Source organism: Ursus maritimus, unplaced genomic scaffold (genome assembly GCF_017311325.1).
Source record: "Ursus maritimus isolate PB19 unplaced genomic scaffold, ASM1731132v1 scaffold_5, whole genome shotgun sequence".
Lineage (NCBI taxonomy): Eukaryota > Metazoa > Chordata > Mammalia > Carnivora > Ursidae > Ursus > Ursus maritimus.
This window is the reverse complement of record NW_024426663.1, coordinates 46,855,051-46,872,621: the sequence shown is the minus strand read 5'-3', so window position 1 is coordinate 46,872,621 and position 17,571 is coordinate 46,855,051. Positions and strand designations below refer to the sequence as shown.

General features: G+C 38.2%; 1 protein-coding gene across 1 annotated transcript; it reads left to right on the top strand.

Annotated features, from left to right (window-relative positions):
• The first annotated feature begins 435 nt into the window (after nt 1-435).
• On the top strand, nt 436-16,892 carry LOC103663897 (serine peptidase inhibitor Kazal type 6). The gene is made up of 4 exons (XM_040622697.1): nt 436-487; nt 7,826-7,929; nt 15,594-15,709; nt 16,847-16,892. Exons 1-4 carry the CDS (start codon nt 436-438, stop codon nt 16,890-16,892), a joined length of 318 nt encoding a protein of 105 aa, XP_040478631.1.
• The last annotated feature ends 679 nt before the right edge of the window (nt 16,893-17,571 follow it).

Sequence of the window (17,571 nt, the reverse complement as noted above, 5' to 3'; positions counted from 1 at the left end):
CACATCTACCAGTCTAGTTACCTTGTCAAAGAAGGAAACAAGGTGACCCTGACCTTTTTTTAGGATACCTAAGGAATAGTGTCACCGTTTCATAGCGTTCCTATGTTTATGCTGTGGTGATCTCTTCTTGAATCTTATCCAAATTGATGTGAAGCTATAACACTTAAGTTTAAAAATAAGACATTCAAGGAGGCTTAATATGAAAACACATGCAAAATTCAACCATAAAAGTGAATTCATGAAGAAGTATACAAAAACATAAAAAAGAAAGAAAATCAGGAAGACAAAAATCTTTGAATGAAATAGAAATTTTCCTAATACTGTATTAAGATTCGTAACACCAGTTAACTTCCAAAAGTGTACTTGATGACTTAGTTTGATTTCGACGGAGGCTAAAGTAATATAAAGAAGCATAATAGCCTTGGTCATAATGAAATGGGTTATGAGGGAAGTGTGGATGGTGGAGCAAAGGCCGTGAGTAGAGAAGGTAATATGAATTGAATAAAGAGATAATTGCCGCTCAAGGATCTGCAGGTTACAAACTCTGACTCCCAGTTATGTAATTGGTGGGCTGTGTGTTCTTGCATGAGAGTCAGCGAGTATTAGGATGTAGTCTCTCTATCTTATGAGGAAGCAGGTCAGTATATAGGGGTTTATAAGTGAGGTTACAGTCCTGTTGAAGTATAGCTATAGAAAATCAAAGAAATGATAGATAACTAGAGAGCGAACATGTACATGTGTAAAAGAAGGAATAGGATAAACTTTGAAATATCTTGGCTACAAGTAACTAATGATCTCCGATGAATATATAATGCTAATTTTTTAAAAATCTTATTTGTATTTCGAATAAATGCGGAGTAATTGCTAAATACAAGAGAAAGATTCAGAGGATAGAAGACTAATAAGATACAGATTCTTTTCACGAGGAGCATCTAGACAAATAGAGGAGATGTCAGATGGGCATAATTTTACAAAGTAAAACAGTTTCACAAGAAAAGTAAAGATACATGTCAAGAGAATTAAGAAGAATAAGTAGTATTACAGTCAAAGGCATGATTCTCAAACTCAAGCCTTCTAGGGCCAGCAACAACTAAGGCGAAAGAGTGAACCAATGACACGTGTAAATGAAGCAGTTACCACTAAACTTCAGCTGACTTTCGCCCTGGCAATGAAGGGCCCCAAAATTTCAGAAATCTCGTGTTTAACATTTTGTTAGATATCCAAATTTTAAAAGTTGTGGACTAATTTAAAATTTTTAAACCATTAAAATACAAATAAAATATATCAATAAATCGGAGTTGATGTTCATGCTGCCAGTTTAGGATGTCTACCTTAGAGGATTAAGATACGCTCTGTGAGGGACACCTGGGTGGCTCAGACAGTTAAGGTGACTGACTCTTGATTTCGGCTCAGGTCATGATCTCAGGGTCATGAGATCAAGCCCTACGTCAGACTCTGTGCTGAGCTTGAAGCGTGCTTGGAATTCTCTCTCTTTTTCTCCCTCTATCCCTCCCCACTTGTGCTCTCTCTCTCTGAAAAAAAAAAAAAAGAAGGAGGGAAGGAAGGAAAAGAAAGAAAGAAATGTTCTGTGAAGAGGATTATAACTTGGACTTCTCATTGAATGATATGTAGAATTTAGACATGTAGCTATTAGAGAAAAGAACATCCCAGACAAAAGCAACATTGTGACTTAAGTTAGGAAAATACAAGTGTAATGCAAATAAATGAGAAACCTTGAAGAACTTATTTTGAAAGCGGTGCTGAATCTGTGATGGGAGGAGAAGGAAATATGGTAATATGAGCATTTAGGAAAGAAGGTGAGGATGACCAGGAGTGTACATAGATTCTTTAAAAGCAAGTCATGCCCAATATGCCTCACTGTATTTCATAAGGGTGAAAGCTTGCTACCATGCCAAAAACATGAACATTGATTTCAATAGAGTAATCTTGGAGATAAGTTGGTGAAATATCTTCAACCTGTTTTGTTCAACACTTTGTCAATGATATTGATGATGATCGAGAAGACATTTACTAGATCTGTAGTTGACACAGGGTTGAAAGGGATCATTAATATGATGACAGACTGAAGCCTAAACAATTTTAAGACCGAATGCAAAATTTTGACAAAATACTAAAGGTGTTTCTGAGCCAAGAAAGGGAAAGAAACAAGTATAAGATGCGGGAAAAGAACCCAGAAAACCTTATTAAGAATATTAAGATGGTATACATTATTAAGAATATTAAGATTCAGAATGTTAATTAACATCCCTCAAGTCATACAGTTCATGGCAGAAGTGGAATGCACATTCCCAGTCTATCTGGAATCAAACTCGACCTCTTTGCTATCCATCACAGAACCATTAAGTATAAAAGTACTATGTACTTCTCTTAGGAGAACTTTAGCTTGTATTTTGATTGAAGTAAATATCCTTGACAATCACGATTAAGTATAAAATCTATTTTTTATTTTCTTCTGATAAAACATTAATGAAGTTTGGACCTAATATACTGAGTAGAGTGGATTCAATTTTATATAAGCTAAGATTTCTGTGTCAAAGAATGCAATTTGACTCTTATTGTTCTTCATGTCACAATAATAGCCGAATACATTTGTCTTACTAAAGATAATTTCAATCTCAGTTATATATCAAACATTTTCCGAGCACATATTAATTACTAAGAATATTTGAAAGCCACAAAATTTCTTCCCATGAAGCGTTCAAGAAAAATTTAAATACAGCTGTTAAGGTTGTTCGCTAGTTGTCTTTGAAACTTTTAGTGCCTAACATCGGACCCATAACCTTCTGCAAAGGATTTCAAGATTATGTATATGTGAGCACGTATTTGTCTATGTGTGTGTTACACCACACTCCTTAGAATGAAAATAATGAATACTCTGAGGCACCTGGGTGGCTCAGTTAGTTAAGTGTCTGCTTTCGGCTCAGGTCATGATCCCAGGGTCCTGGGATTGAGCCCCACATCAGGCTCCCTGCTCTGCTGGGAGACTGCTTTTCCCTCTCCCTCTGCCTGCTGCTCCCCCTGCTTGTTCTTTCTCTCTCTCTGTCAAAGAAATAAATAAAAATCTGGAAGAAAGAAAGAAAGAAAGAAAGAAAGAAAGAAAGAAAGAAAGAAAGAAAGAAAGAAAGAATAGTGAATACTCGCCAAGCACGTGCTTCTCTTTCCTTCTTACTCCTTTCCTTTCTTCCCTACCTGTACTCCTTAACCCCCCATTTCCTCTACCCTTCAAGTTCACATCTTTCAAAATTCTCAGAGAAGCAATTAAAAGAAAATAATTCTTATTTTTATTACAGTCATGCTTCATTTTTTATTAAACAGCAATGTTTTGTTTGATTACCATGTTCAATGCAATCTATTTGCCATTTCCAAAGACAGAAAACGCATTCTAAATTCTGAGATAAATCAAATTAATATTCCTAAAAATATGTAAATTTCCAAAAAGAAAAGAAATATCCTGAAATAGAAGGAACAATATCTGAACTACATATATATTTTCTCAAAGTGATTACTGTAAAAGGAAGCCCATTGTTTAGAAGTATAGTTTGAGTTATTTAGACATACAACACATTAATCACTTGTGTTTATTTTTCTATTCTTTTAATTTTTTTATTTGACCGTAGTCGACATACAGTGTTACTTAGTTTCAGGTGTACAAAAGGGTGACTCAGCTACTCTATACCTTACGTTATACTCACCACCAGTGTCTGTCACCATACAATCCTGTTATAATGTCATTGACCGGCATTGCCTCTGCTGTGCCCTTTGTCCCTGTGACTTACTCTTCCATAGCCGGAAGGCTGTATTTCTCACTCCCCTTCACCCATTTCGTTCAACTCCCCACCCCACTTCCCACTGGCAGCCATCAGTTTGTTCTCTGTATTTATAGGACTGATTCTGCTTTTTGTTTGTTTGTTTATTCATTTGTTTTGTTTTTTAGATTCCACATAGAAGTGTTTAAACTGGGCACATTTTGCATGTTCTTCCAACACTTTATAGTGCTAGATTTTTCTTCTTGGTATTTTAAGTAGCTGTTTATGATTTGAGACAGATTTTCTCATTATCCCTATATCCATTGTTTATTTTTGTTGTTGTTCCCACAAAGAAAGCTATGGCATCCCATGCTTTGATCTCTCTTGCAAATGAATTGGCCATTATAGTTAATGAGATTCATCTATGTTTATGAAAAGTATATTTTCAAGGAGCTAAAACAGGAAGTTTTATTATGACTACTTTTTACTTTACAGAGAAAAGGGAAATAGTTAATATTCCTCATTTTAAGTATTCCTCAATTCAGTAACTTTTAAAAATAATTGCTTGAGTTTTTATTTAAATTCCAGTTAGTTAACGTACAGTGTAATATTAGATTCAGGTGTACAATATAGTGACTCAATACTTCCTCCATACATCACCATAATTTTTACCAATAAAAAAATACATTGACTCCCTTCTTCATTTTGACTTTAGAATTGAAAATTGCTGACATTTGACTACACTAATGATTTTTTAAATTAACAGGCTGATTCCTTCCCCAGAAAATGCTTTTGCTAATGCAGTTCTGGTGACAATGTAGGGTACCTATTTCTTTGGGGTACACCTTGGATGATGTGAACTTTGAAAATCCAGGTTACACCCTAGATTCCATTCCCTTGTGGTTACTCATCTGGACCACAGACATGCAGGACCTGTCTGAAAGAGACCTAGGCATCAAGCAGGCTCCACCAGTGAATCATCCCTTTAATGTAGCAAAACCGTGGAGGGAAGAGTAGGGAGGATATATTGGTTGTTAGGAAAATGTAGACTACAGGTAGAAAATGACATCCTCAATTAATAAGATCTAAGGTGCGACTCACATAATTGTTCTGATTTTTAAGAATGATGGAGAGCGTGAAGCATTTCTTTAAGTTGGTAAGAGGTCCCAATAAATGCCTAAATTGTATAGATTTGCATATGGTTTTAGAATGTGATTTATCAAGAAGGTGGAGATCCCAGCTCCCTTGATCATGTCTATATATATGCCTCAGTGTGCGTCTTAGTACCCTGGGAAGTGTCTTGACACAGAACCTGAGCTGGACCAAGGAGCCTTGATCTGAGTGAGCTAACTGGCACCATGAAAATATTGAGTGTCTTTCTGCTCCTCTCTCTGGCTCTTTTCAGCATTTTCTCAGGTGAGTTCTTTTCTTTCTTAAAATTATAATCCAGTGTTCATACTGAACTGGAAATAAGGGTATTTATCTACCATATTTCAAAATCCTAACAATTTTTATATTAAAGGCCAATTCCAAGATCATTGTAATGGTGATAATGATTGTGATGATGAGAATGGTGATAGTAATGATAAAAATAATTTTTTGCTTATCATATACTATATTCTAGGCATGTACTGGGGGCTTTTATGCATTATCTCCAGTACACACAGCCAGGTATTCATATTTATACTCTACGTATAAAAAAACTGTGGCACAAAGAACTTAAGAACATTGCCAAAGGACTTGCAACTAGGACGTAGAATATAGAATTTGAATCCAGGACGTCTGGACATTACAGATGTTTGTTCCACAGAACTAGTCTGGTGGATGAGTAATCGTAACTAGTAGTTTGGCTTCCAAGACAAAAGAAAGATTTCCTGTCCTCATTATTGTTATAATTGGGACTCAAATAACTGAAATTGAAACAAGGAGGAAAAAGGCAACTCAGAGAATGCTTCAGGAAAGTTATGGAATCTTAAAATGGCAAAACATATATGCTGGTGGTGAATTAATTCTTCAAGCAGAGGAAAATCTTTGGCCACTTTAATGAGCAAGAACCGTATATTCTATCAATTCAGGCTGTTTGAAGGGTAATTACAGTTCGATGTGATATTTTCCATCACAGGATCATATGAATGAACAGGTTCACTGTACCTGTTTATTTCCTTCTTTATCATTCTCCTCTCTGCTGTTGCAGTGCACAAAGCACATGCTTGAGACTCCAGGCCCAGCACCTAAGCCCACCTCTTCCACTAATGACCTGTGTCACCTGGAGAAATAGAACAGCGTTTCGAGATCTTCTCTCATTTGTAGAATGCTGGAAATGAGATTGCATCCTGGGAACTTCCATGTCTGATTTATCACTTGTGACAAAAGTAGTTGAATTTTGTGGCTATCAGAGATTTTAAATGGCTGAACGTGTAAAAACAAGAATTTTCATCAAAACCGAGCAGATGCAGAAGTCGCTGTTTGCTGGAAACTGGACATATTTACATAAACAAATACAATTGTAAATATCTTTTTAAATTGGAGAAAGGTTTCCAGTGGTATTATGGAGTTAAGTTTGACCGCTAAAGCCAAATAACTTGAATGAGTGGTTCAGTCAGCTGCTGAGGTGCCACCAAAAATAGATCTATAACTAATGTTAAAATAAAATAACATTTAAGGGGTGCCTGGGTGGCCCAGTCAGTTAAGCGTCCAACTCTTAATTTTGGCTCCGGTTATGATCTCACAGTCATGAGATCAAGGCCTGCATGCTTAGATTCTCTCTTACCCTCTCCCTCTCCCTCTGCCCCTCCCACCCTCACCCCAACTCCACTCATGCATTTGTGTGCCCTCTCTCTCTCTCAAATTAATTAATTAATTAAATTTTACTTGCAAATATAGTCTCAAAAATTAACTGATATCCTCTTATTGCTTCTGTTTACAAAAGCTAATGGATATTCTAATAGGATCTGGTTGACCAATACCAAATACTAATTCAAAACAGGATCCTTCACAGACATATCAGTATTTGGGAAGGCACAGTGCCTAAGAGCCTAATGTTGAGACCAAGAAAAACGAATTTAAGTTCTGGCATTTCCATTTTGTAACAGTGGGTTAAGCATTTTGCCTGTCATTTTCCCAATCTGTAAAATAGGGCTAGCCTTATACGGGGGTTTAAATGAGAAATTGCATGAAAAATACTTAACATAGTGGATGGGATATAGTAAGAAGTCAACAAATGTCTATAATATTGCCACTATTAAAGCTTAATGATAAGAATACTAGATTGTACTCAGACAGTGTAGATATTAATTCTGCTTCTGCCTTGACATTTCTCTCCTCTTCTGTTCCAAGATTTATAAGGTGGAAAAATGACTAAAAGTTGTAACAATGTATTTTCATAAAAATCACTCAAATTGGTTGTAGAAATAGAGGCTTCCAGGCCCTATTTGATCTTTTTCTTTTTTAAAAAATGATTTATTTATTTATTGAGAGAAAGTGCACAAGAGAGCGTGAGGTGGGGCAGGTGTGTGTGGGAGGTGGGCAGAGGGAGAGATTCTCAAGGAAACTCCCCACTGAGTGTGGAGCCCTAGGCGGGGCTCAACCTCATGACCCTGAGATCATGACCTGAGCCGAAACTAAGAGTCTGGTGCTTAACCAAGAGAGCCACCCAGGTGCCCCAGGTCCTATTTGATGGTACAGAATGGAATTTTCAAGTGATTGTCCTAAGAATCTGTACTTTTTGGTTGTTGTTGAAATTGTGCTTTCCATTTTTTTTTTTTTTTTTTTTTTTTAGTGGAGAAATCCTCTTTTTTTTATTGAGCTATAGTTGATACGGAGTGTTACATTAGTTTCAGGTGTGTGACATAGTGATTCACCAAGTATATCTAGATCCTTAAACTATTTCCTCTACCTTCCCCCCAAACCTCCAAAAAATATTCCCACCATGGTCCACGTCCTTATATCACTTTTGAAGTTTCTGCTGTGCCCTGAGAAGTGAACAGGTGTAAACAATAAAAATACCATGCCATGACTTGTTCTGGTGACCAAGAACTGAGAAAAAATATTATTCCCAGCTTGGGGGTGTCGAATTTTGCCAATCCTGCTTTTTGCACATTGGAAGACTACATTATTTGGATTTTGTGCTTTCTTTTCAGGTGTCTTCAGTCAAGGAGAACAGGTCAGTGTATATTTTTTATCTATTCTTCAGACCTGGGTGGCGCTTGGCTGGTGTTCCCCAGCCAAACAGAGGTTTGCCTGTGGGTAAAAGAGCAGAAACAATGAACCAGTGGCCCAGATGCAGAAATCAGAAGTAATTCATTTTTTTAACTACAATGTCTCTTTGAGTATACTGTGTTTGGTTCTAAAGAGCCTAAGGACCCATTCTCAGATTTTGTTAAAGTGAAATGAGTATAAATAAAAATAGGATGAATCTGTGATAGCGTTAATGCCTGGTCACTGATTTCACTATGTGATCTTGGGCAAGTTACTCAGCTTTTCTCAGCCGTAATTTCCACAACCGTAGAAAAGGAATAATACTATTCACCTCGTAGAATTAGATATAAGTTACATAAACCCATGTGGGAGCATTTGGTAAACTATAGAAGGATGACTTAGCGATCAATCATGAGGAGCTTCTAAAGGAGGTATTAGACCAGAGGCACTTATTTCCTGCTTAGAGAGCAAGCTGGTCCACTGTCTTGCACTGAGTATATACAAACAGATCCACTCAAACTTAAACACAACTGGGGTTAAAAATTGGAATAGGCACAAGTTATCTTCTTTATTTGGCTGATTCTTTTTTCCAAATTAATCCACCACCTTCTCTCCAGTTTTCTTGTTCTACCAAAAACAACACAAATAAGTGGTGTTTGTTCTGCCAGTCCTGCCCCTGTGTCTATACTGAACATTGTCACTTGACTTTGGCCTTGCTTCTTGGTTAGCCTAGTTGTGTCCAAGAACTCTTGGCATCAAAACTTCCTAGACACTACTGCCAACTGATTGGAGTTGACAAAGGAGCTGAAAAATATTTTCCAACCCTAGTATACCTACCACTTGCATGAGGCTTTTTTTTTTTTTTCAAATTTTAACATCTCAGAAATTGAGATGTACCTTACAATGGATGACGCCTTGTAATTAACTGCCGGTGTGTTGTATGTGTGCTTGCACACGCACGTGCATGTGCACTTGTGTCCTAGTGCATGCACACGTGTATTTGTATTGCTCTACGTAATTATGTATCTTAAATTTGATTTATTCTTATGTTTAAATGTATATGGTAGCATAGTCTATGTTAAATATCAAAACAGAGAAAGGACATAAGGGATCCAGACACACATTCCATATCCCATTAAGTAGTAAAATATGATAAGGCCATTACACAGAGATTTAAAATAAATGGAATTTAACCCCAGTTTTCTCATGAACACACAAGTTGCTTTTCTTCTTTCAGCTTGGAATTCCAGATTGGATTTTTAGTATTTCCTAGGGTTTATTGAAAATCTGCTATTTACTGGTTCTGTTCCTATAGATGAACCCAAGTCTTAGATTCTGCTTGCCTGAGGATCCTGGGGGATGCTTCCTCAAATGCAGATCCCCAGGCACCATGCCAGGCTTACTATGTAATAATCACAGAGCTGGGGAGTTGTGAATCTACATTCTAGGTAATTATCTGATGCTGGGAAGCACTGACCTTGGAGCACTGAAACACCCTGGAGACAGTATAGATGAGTCCTTGTTCGAATCTTTGCTGGCTGTGTGATCCAAGGGGTATCTCTTCCCTTCTCTTTGCCTTTGTTTCCACATCTTTAAAATGAAAATACGGATTCAAGGATCTCCAGGGCCCATTTCTGGCCTTAGGTATCTGGATTCGTAAGAACCAAGTCTGCATGGCCAAGATGCTATCTCTTTTGCTCTCAAATATCAAGTGTCTGGAAGGATAATGGCAGTCCCAACGACAGGCAGAAGTTGAAACTATCCTTAGGAGCATGCCTGCTCAGGTCTGATCCAGCCAGTACAAAAGAGAGAGAGTTTTCTCTAATACCAAAGTCAGTATTCTCATGCCAAGAAGCCTCTCCATGATGGAGCACCTGAGGGGAAATTAGAATGAGCAGTTTAAATTATTGATTTGTAAAAGTTTCACATTCTTTCAAAAAGAGTGTTCAAAGTAAACAAAAAACATGTTCCTGGACTTTGGGAATTCATAGTCCTGTAAAATTTTCCCTGTAAATATAAGTGACTAATATGCTGCCAACTCTTTAATTTGCCAAGTAGGAACATTAAATAACATAAAAATTAAAATATAATAATAATTATTAAAAATAAAACTGCTACTTACCATCATCAGCCTTTATTAAAGAAAGTATAGTATAATACCAAAATCCTTGAAAGACATAATCTCAAAACAAGGATAGTTTTTTGAACAGAATACGTTTTGCTTTTGGAACCACTCACTACTTTGTCTTTCTTTTTCTTGTTTCCCTACGAGGCTGGGTATTTGGGAACCATATCCTTAAGGAGCTGTTTAGCTTAATATTCCAGACTGGAATTAACATAACAAACTGCTCAAAAATGAATAGTTGTCAACCATTTTCTTTTACAATAATTTTGATATATCTAAGTTTATTTTTGTTACTATTTTAAGATAAAGGCATGGTAAATTTTAGTAGTTATTAAAACAATGCTCCATGGCTAAAATATGTTTGGGGCTGTTCGTTTTTCCTAATTAGCTTGCATTAACTTATAATTAAGATACTGACAGGATGCCTAAATACAACTTGGCAGTGTTAATCAGCACCTACACTGTAACTACAGATAGGGAAACTCAGGCTTCAGAAAGAGGACTTACCTCACTCAAGGTTACCCACAGCAGTAAAGCTGTGCAGTCACCATCTCAGGACGCCCGACTCCATTGAGTGACCATTTGTGACTCCATGCTACTTCTTTTTGGGGTGGGGAGGGCAGAGGGAGAGAGAATCTTAAGCAGGCTCCACACTCAGCGTGGTGCCCAATGCGGGGCTCAATCCCAGAACCCTGAGATCGTGACCTGAGCTGAAACCAAGAGTCTGATGCTCAAATGACTGAGTCACCCAGGTCCCCCTCCACACTACTTCTGATCAGCAACAGAAAGCCATTGTGCAGGGCACGGGAATGCATACTGAGCAGCTTAATTTTTTGAGCAAATAAATACATGTTAGTGTTTACTATCCTCACTTCTTAACCAGAGAAGTACTATAATGAAAACAGTAGTTTAGGAGTGCCTAAACTAGTATTTTTCAGTAAAGGGGAGAATAGGTGAAGTCCGACACTCTAGGGTGTATGGATATGATTGTGTGTGTGTTTGCAAATTTTCATTGGCTTTCTTTGTAGAACTAAAATGCTAGACTAAAATGTCAAGATCCGGACTGTTTAGTTGAGTAACCATACAAGCTAATTTTCCAGACAAGTTAAATAATTTGGTAGTCCCCGTTAGCAAAAAACACTGTTTGGGGTACTAAAAGTGTCACTTTATTCCAGAATATTTTGGAAGGCACAGTTCTTTGAAGAACCACAAGAGGTCAGGCTGATACTAAACACTGGCACCCAAGTGCCTAGCCCTGGTCTCCAGAAGGTGAACTCTGGAAATAAATGCAGGTGCTTGTTAAATCCAACACCAATTTTAAAAACATCAAAAAATTCACTAAAATAGGATAAGAAATAACAGGCTCCAAAAATTGTAGATTGTGATAGAATTTACATTGTTAATATTCATAGTAGCAATTTTGCACATACTTGGAGTTTACAAAGTGTTTTCAAAGGATTTATCATTACAATAACCCCAGAAGATAGGCATTGCCAGCCCCATTAAAGATGAAGAAAATTAATCCCAGAGCAGTCAAGTTTTTGCACAAGGTAATGTAGCTTATCAGTGAAAGAAGCAAAATTCAAACCCAGGTCCGTCTAATTCCATCTACAGGACAGTCCCCCAACATGACAGAGCAGTAGGGGATTGTAAACGATTGGGGGAGGGGAGAATTTCAGCTCTCCTGGGTTTCCTAAATCCCTCACAGGGGAAGCTTTCAAGGAGGAAAAAAACAATCCTACCATCCCCTTAGTCTAGACCTGCTTTGACTCCCACTGAGAAGCCAGTTGTTTGGATTCCATGCATAGAAGTCTAAAATAAAAACATAAAAGGGGAGAGGAAATTTAGGCACAAGAAAGGCGTGACATTGGGAAATCGTAGCCCACTTCTCCAGTTGTGAGAGCCATGGCCTCTTTCTAGTCCCAGCCCGCATTCCCCTGCCTTGCTCTTGGCTTCACAGAAGGGATTTCTGGCTGTCCCTGCAAAGGCATCCTTCGCCTTTCCCATCCTCCCAGGCTCTCAGAGTGGTGCTTTTCTATCCTCAGTCACCATGCTAAAATTTCTCACATACTGAGTGAAGAGGGGCCTCTAGATTTAAGGAGGAAGCATTTGGGGGAAAGTTGTTATTTCTCCCACCCAATTGAAGAAATAAGGTCTTAGCTTTTTTTAAGCCACTTTATTGAGAGGGGTCACTCACTGCTCCAACTTAAACCATCAAAGGTGGAAGGGTCCTCAGAGACCGTCCAGTCCAATGGTACGGACGCAGATAGCTGGGATGCGTGGGTGGCTCAGTCGGTTAAGCATCTGCCTTCCCAGTGTCCTGGGATCGAGTTCGACCTCGGGTTCCTTGCTCACCCGGGAGCCTGCCTCTCGCTCTGCCTGTCGCTCCCCCTGCTTGTGCTCTCTCTCTCTTTTTCTCCGACAAATAAAGAAAATCTTAAAAAAAAAAAAAAAAAAAAGATGCAGGTAACCATAGCACAATGTGTGGTTGTGCTATGTACCATTGGACTGGACGGTCATGGCAGGCCTGCCCATAGAAGCTGACTTTCCACACTCCTTGCCCAGGGCTGTTTCATATATCTACCTTTGATCCTCGTAACAATGCTAGGAATGAAGCATGGAAACTGTTTTTTCCAAGTCTCTGTTAAACAAATTGAGGCGTTGAGTCTTTTGTCCAAAATGACACAACTAGTTAATGGTGTGTGGCAGAAAAAATTCCATAACAGGATTCTTCAGCTCCCTTCAGGGATCACTGGAGGCCAGGACAATCAGAAAGTGTGAAGTGCGTCCATATACCATTTGATTATTTTCTTCCTAGTCATTCCAAGGGGGCAGTGGGAGGGGAAAAGTGGGCTTGGGGAGGGAGGTGACATCTAGACACTCTCAACAGTGAGCCCTCCCCAACTGCCTCTTTCACATCTGCTTTCTAAAGGACAAAAGAGGCTGGATGGCAAGATCAGAGGGCCAGCTGCCAAGGAAAGGTGTCTTAAGGAGGCGTCTCTCTCATGTAAGAGACTTTGTTTTTTCTTTTTCTCACTGACCTGACTGAAGAGACACATGTGTCTCTGCCCGAGATGTCCTCAGCTTCCACGCTGCCCATGCCTGGCCCACTGTGGCACTGACCACACATTGTGCTATGGTTACCTGCATCTTTTTTTTTTTTAAGATTTTCTTTATTTGTCGGAGAAAAAGAGAGAGAGAGCACAAGCAGGGGGAGCGGCAGGCAGAGCGAGAGGCAGGCTCCCGGTGAGCAAGGAACCCGAGGTGGGACTCGATCCCAGGACACTGGGAAGGCAGATGCTTAACCGACTGAGCCACCCACGCATCCCAGCTATCTGCATCTTCTCTGCTTCCCTCATGCAGATGAGCTGACTGAGACAGTGTTTATAACTGATTCCCCTCTGCATCATCAGCACCCAGTGCTCTGTCCTCCATTGGCTGTTTGTGGAATAAATTAAAATATCAGTGATGATTCTGGGGTTTACAGTCCTTTCTTGACTCAAGCACAAAGCTGCAAATGTGTACTCAATGACTTAAGTATTAAATACATTAGCTTTTGAGAAAATTATTCTGTGATTTATAAGGCCCCAAATATTTTCCAGCTTTTTTTCTGTTTCTGACATAAAGGAAAGATTACTGTCTGGGAGGTAGTATGAGAGGATGGAGTTACCTTTAAGAGCTGTGGAGAAAAGTAGAACTTTAGGTAGGACTATGAGAAGCCTATCTTCTATGCGGCCACTCCCTAAGATCTCTGATAAGTACGGTATGGCCCAACCTCAACAGTACAAGTGCCAAATTTCAACAAAAATCTGTATTTAATAGTCTCAGGGCCTTAAACCTGATATATGTGATAATATTTTTAAACTCAGCTGCATGATTATTTTGTTGAGCATTTCTCCATGTAAACCGTTGGAGGGCTTTGTCAATATATAACGGTTTACTAATATCTTGAACAAATGATTCATCTCAGCTATGCCCATACATTTCTCTAATAAGGTATTTTAATGAAGTCTACATGTCGTGACTGTAGGTGTGGTCAAGAGTGCATAAGGAGAGTTGATCTTTATTTCTCTCAATGAGGATGTGTTGGAAATCAGTCATAGTAGATTGTTGGAAATTCTAGACCCACAATGACAAGGAATGTGTTCAAGCACTGGTTTCAGTGACGTCTGGTTGTGTGGCCTTGGTAAGCCCCATAATTTTCCTGAGGATCACTATTCACATTTGTAAACTAGTTAATATAACGTTGCGCACTGTATATCTCAGGGTTATTGTGAGACTCAGCTCAGCTAATCCATATAAGAGTAGCTTAAATATTATGAATCAATTAATAAGCATAAGACAGTATTGTTTCAATGGAACTAGGATGGAGTAAAGTATGGTCCCTGTGTTCATGTTGAAATGTTACTTCAGCCCACACAGCTGACATTTGGAGGGGTTCAGTTTTACGTGTTACATATTGCCTATACTGTGGAGTAAATGACTCAAATGCCATTTGCACACCAAATATTTGCTCAGTTGACACTGAGTTGAAAAGAATCTTAAAACTCCAGACTACTCCTGAGAGACCACTAAAACTAAGGAGAAATATTAGTGGCATAGGTACTACCATTCCTTCTATAGAACCCGTGATGATAATTACTAATTAGTCACAGCATGTGTTCTCACCAAGGCTGGATGCAACCTCAGAATCCTTCTAAATAGAGCAGCTTAGGCGGCCATTACTATGTTTTTATAGTATGCACAAAAGTTCGAATTCTACAAATAGACTCTGAGACAGAGTAAGTTAATAATAAAGACATTAGACCATTGTTTTCAAGAGACAGTAAATGGATGTAGTAGCCAACAGGGAAAACTAACAAGCCATCAGATAACATACGGGAATTCCTTGCAAAAATCATCCATATCTTTATAGCAATGCAGGAGGAGTGCTGTTAGAGTTAAATGAATACAAAGAAAGAGAAAGAAAGAAAGAAAGAAAGAAAGAAAGAAAGAAAGAGAGGAAGGGAGGGAGGGTGGGAAGGAGGGAGGGAGGGAGAAAAGAAGAGGAAGAAAGGAAGGAAGGAAGGAAGGAAGGAAGGAAGGAAGGAAGGAAGGAAGAAAGAAAAGGAAAGAAGAAAAGAAAAAGCAAGCAGCATTTAAAGTTGAAAAACTACTCTGAATAATTAAGTGTTGGAACAAGAAGTCATACCTATAGCATTTGCCTCACTCCTTGTATAAAGGGTAAGCATCTGCCTTACATCATTAACTTACTCATGAACATAGTAACTACAGAAATGGGTTTCCTGTGTCTCAAAGAAAAAGTCTCCTTTACATTTAATAAGTTATAGTTAAGCAGATAAGGAAAGCTATTTTCCTATTTGGGGAAGCTTTACATCAGGAGTGCATGTGTGCATGTGTGTGTGTGTGTGTGTTTAAGCTTGCTGCCCAAAACTTCTGCTCTTGAGGGATCGTCCCATAGGCAGAACACACTAATGTCACTGTCACCTTGCTTACGTTGGTAGATTGACTGCGGTGAGTTCCGGGATCCCAAGGTCTACTGCACACGGGAATCTAACCCCCACTGTGGCTCTGATGGCCAGACATATGGCAACAAATGTGCCTTCTGTAAGGCGATGGTGTAAGTATCATACTCATCAAAATCAGGAACTTGAAAAGCTTGGAGAAAATTTATCATCAATAAAAGTACTATTTTATCGAAATCATTTTCAGACATTTTCTTTTATACCAAATTATATGCTACTAAGGTACCAATTTCCATTCATTCCTCTTTTATTTTGATGAAAAAGAGCCTTTCAACAAAGAATAGAGGAAACAATTATCCTTTATAATGCAGACTAGTCAAACTTTACATAGTATACGAGGAAGATTCCATTAAGGACCAATATGTATTGAATTTACAAGTTTATAAAACATGGAAGAGATGCTATGGATTTTAGCCAATAAACTAACACCTTCCCAAGGGATCAGTTTATAATTAATAAAAATTCATTCAATCTATCAATCTTTTAGTCTAATTGATTGCTCTAAAACCAAGGAAATTATAACCCTTGTTTAAGCCAGATAAAAGTCTCTCCCTCCTCACCAGTGTCTTCATTCTCTGGTATTAGAGATTCTTCTGTGAATGTCTTAATTTCTCTCAACTTTGCTGTAAAATGCCTAAGTACAGGGATTATATAACTCCCTATTAATAATAACAGGGCCAGGCACATAGAATGAAATTAATAAATTAGTAAGTGCCTACTTGCTTACGTAACATACCTGATTAATTAACACCAAACTTTCCAGAAGAAAGGCAGTAGGGTAAACAGAGATTTGATTTAATGGACACATATTACTGAGAAGGACTGAATATATGATATTCAGTGCCAATAAATATAAGGTGCCAAATGCCTCAATATTTGGTTCAACCCCTTACATCTTCTATCAGGACTATGACACTAGAGTCCCTTTGCCATTATCTCTCCTGTCGCTTTTACATTTTCTGCGTGTATGCATATTTACTCTCAAAGAATGAACAATTGAAACCAAGAGGTCAAGGTGGGTAAAATTCTGAAATTTGTTCAAGATTCATGTTTCTATAATTTGTCCAGATGTCATTATAAGTACATTTAATTAACCTCTGCCAAATCATAAATGTGGATACATATAGAATCAAATCATTGCAGGGACTCTGCACAGTCGAACCTTTTTCCAGCCTTTGTAATGAGTACTAATGATGTTACACTGAGCATACATTTGTCTTTCTCTTTTATAGGAAAAGTGGTGGGAAGATCAGTCTAAAGCATCAAGGAAAATGCTGAGTTTTGTGCCGTGTTTGTGCTGACTTCCAGCCACTTCTTTTCTCACTTCTATTTTTCTCCAATGGATCCCTTAAATTTCTAAAAATATGCCTTCTACTCTGTCTGGCTCTTGGGCAGTTCAGTATATACCTATTTCCCTGGATTTGCTTGTCAATAAAGTAAACTCTGTAGAAGCATTGCTTGTGATTTTACTTTGAGATCAAGAAGACATACAGATACAATATGCAATAAGTGACCTGGCATAAACTTGGATAAAAAGACCTGTGTTTTGGATCTAAATCAACCAAGCAGTCACTGTGGAATTCTGGGAAAATCCCTTCCCCTCTCCTTTTCTTAGAGTTGCCATGTGGATGATGAAGGATTTTTAACAATTTGACAATACACTATGTTTACAATGATTTTACAATACCTATTATTTAAGTCGTAGATCACATAATATCGTTTCTTTCTAATTCCAAGAAAAGTACTTCATGTAAAAATAAAACATTCATCCTCCCTAGGCCACAGGTTTCTCATCTCTTTGGAATGGTAGATTTATGCACATAGATACCACTCTTTCTGTGTGCAATTGAATAGGACCCGACCAAACCAGGGATGCATCTGATCTTTCAATCAAGAGCCAGGGAGATTAGGTTGTGCTAGGGAAGATACACACCTTCTCCTCTTTCAAATGTGGGGT

What these genes read in the sequence shown, in the direction of transcription:
- LOC103663897 (XM_040622697.1), top strand. Translation starts at nt 436, where the DNA reads ATGGGTTATGAGGGAAGTGTGGATGGTGGAGCAAAGGCCGTGAGTAGA. An exon ending in AAAGGCCGTGAGTAGAGAAG is followed by an intron (nt 488 to 7,825) that starts GTAATATGAATT and finishes TATTATTCCCAG; the next exon opens with CTTGGGGGTGTCGAATTTTG. An exon ending in TCTTCAGTCAAGGAGAACAG is followed by an intron (nt 7,930 to 15,593) that starts GTCAGTGTATAT and finishes TTACGTTGGTAG; the next exon opens with ATTGACTGCGGTGAGTTCCG.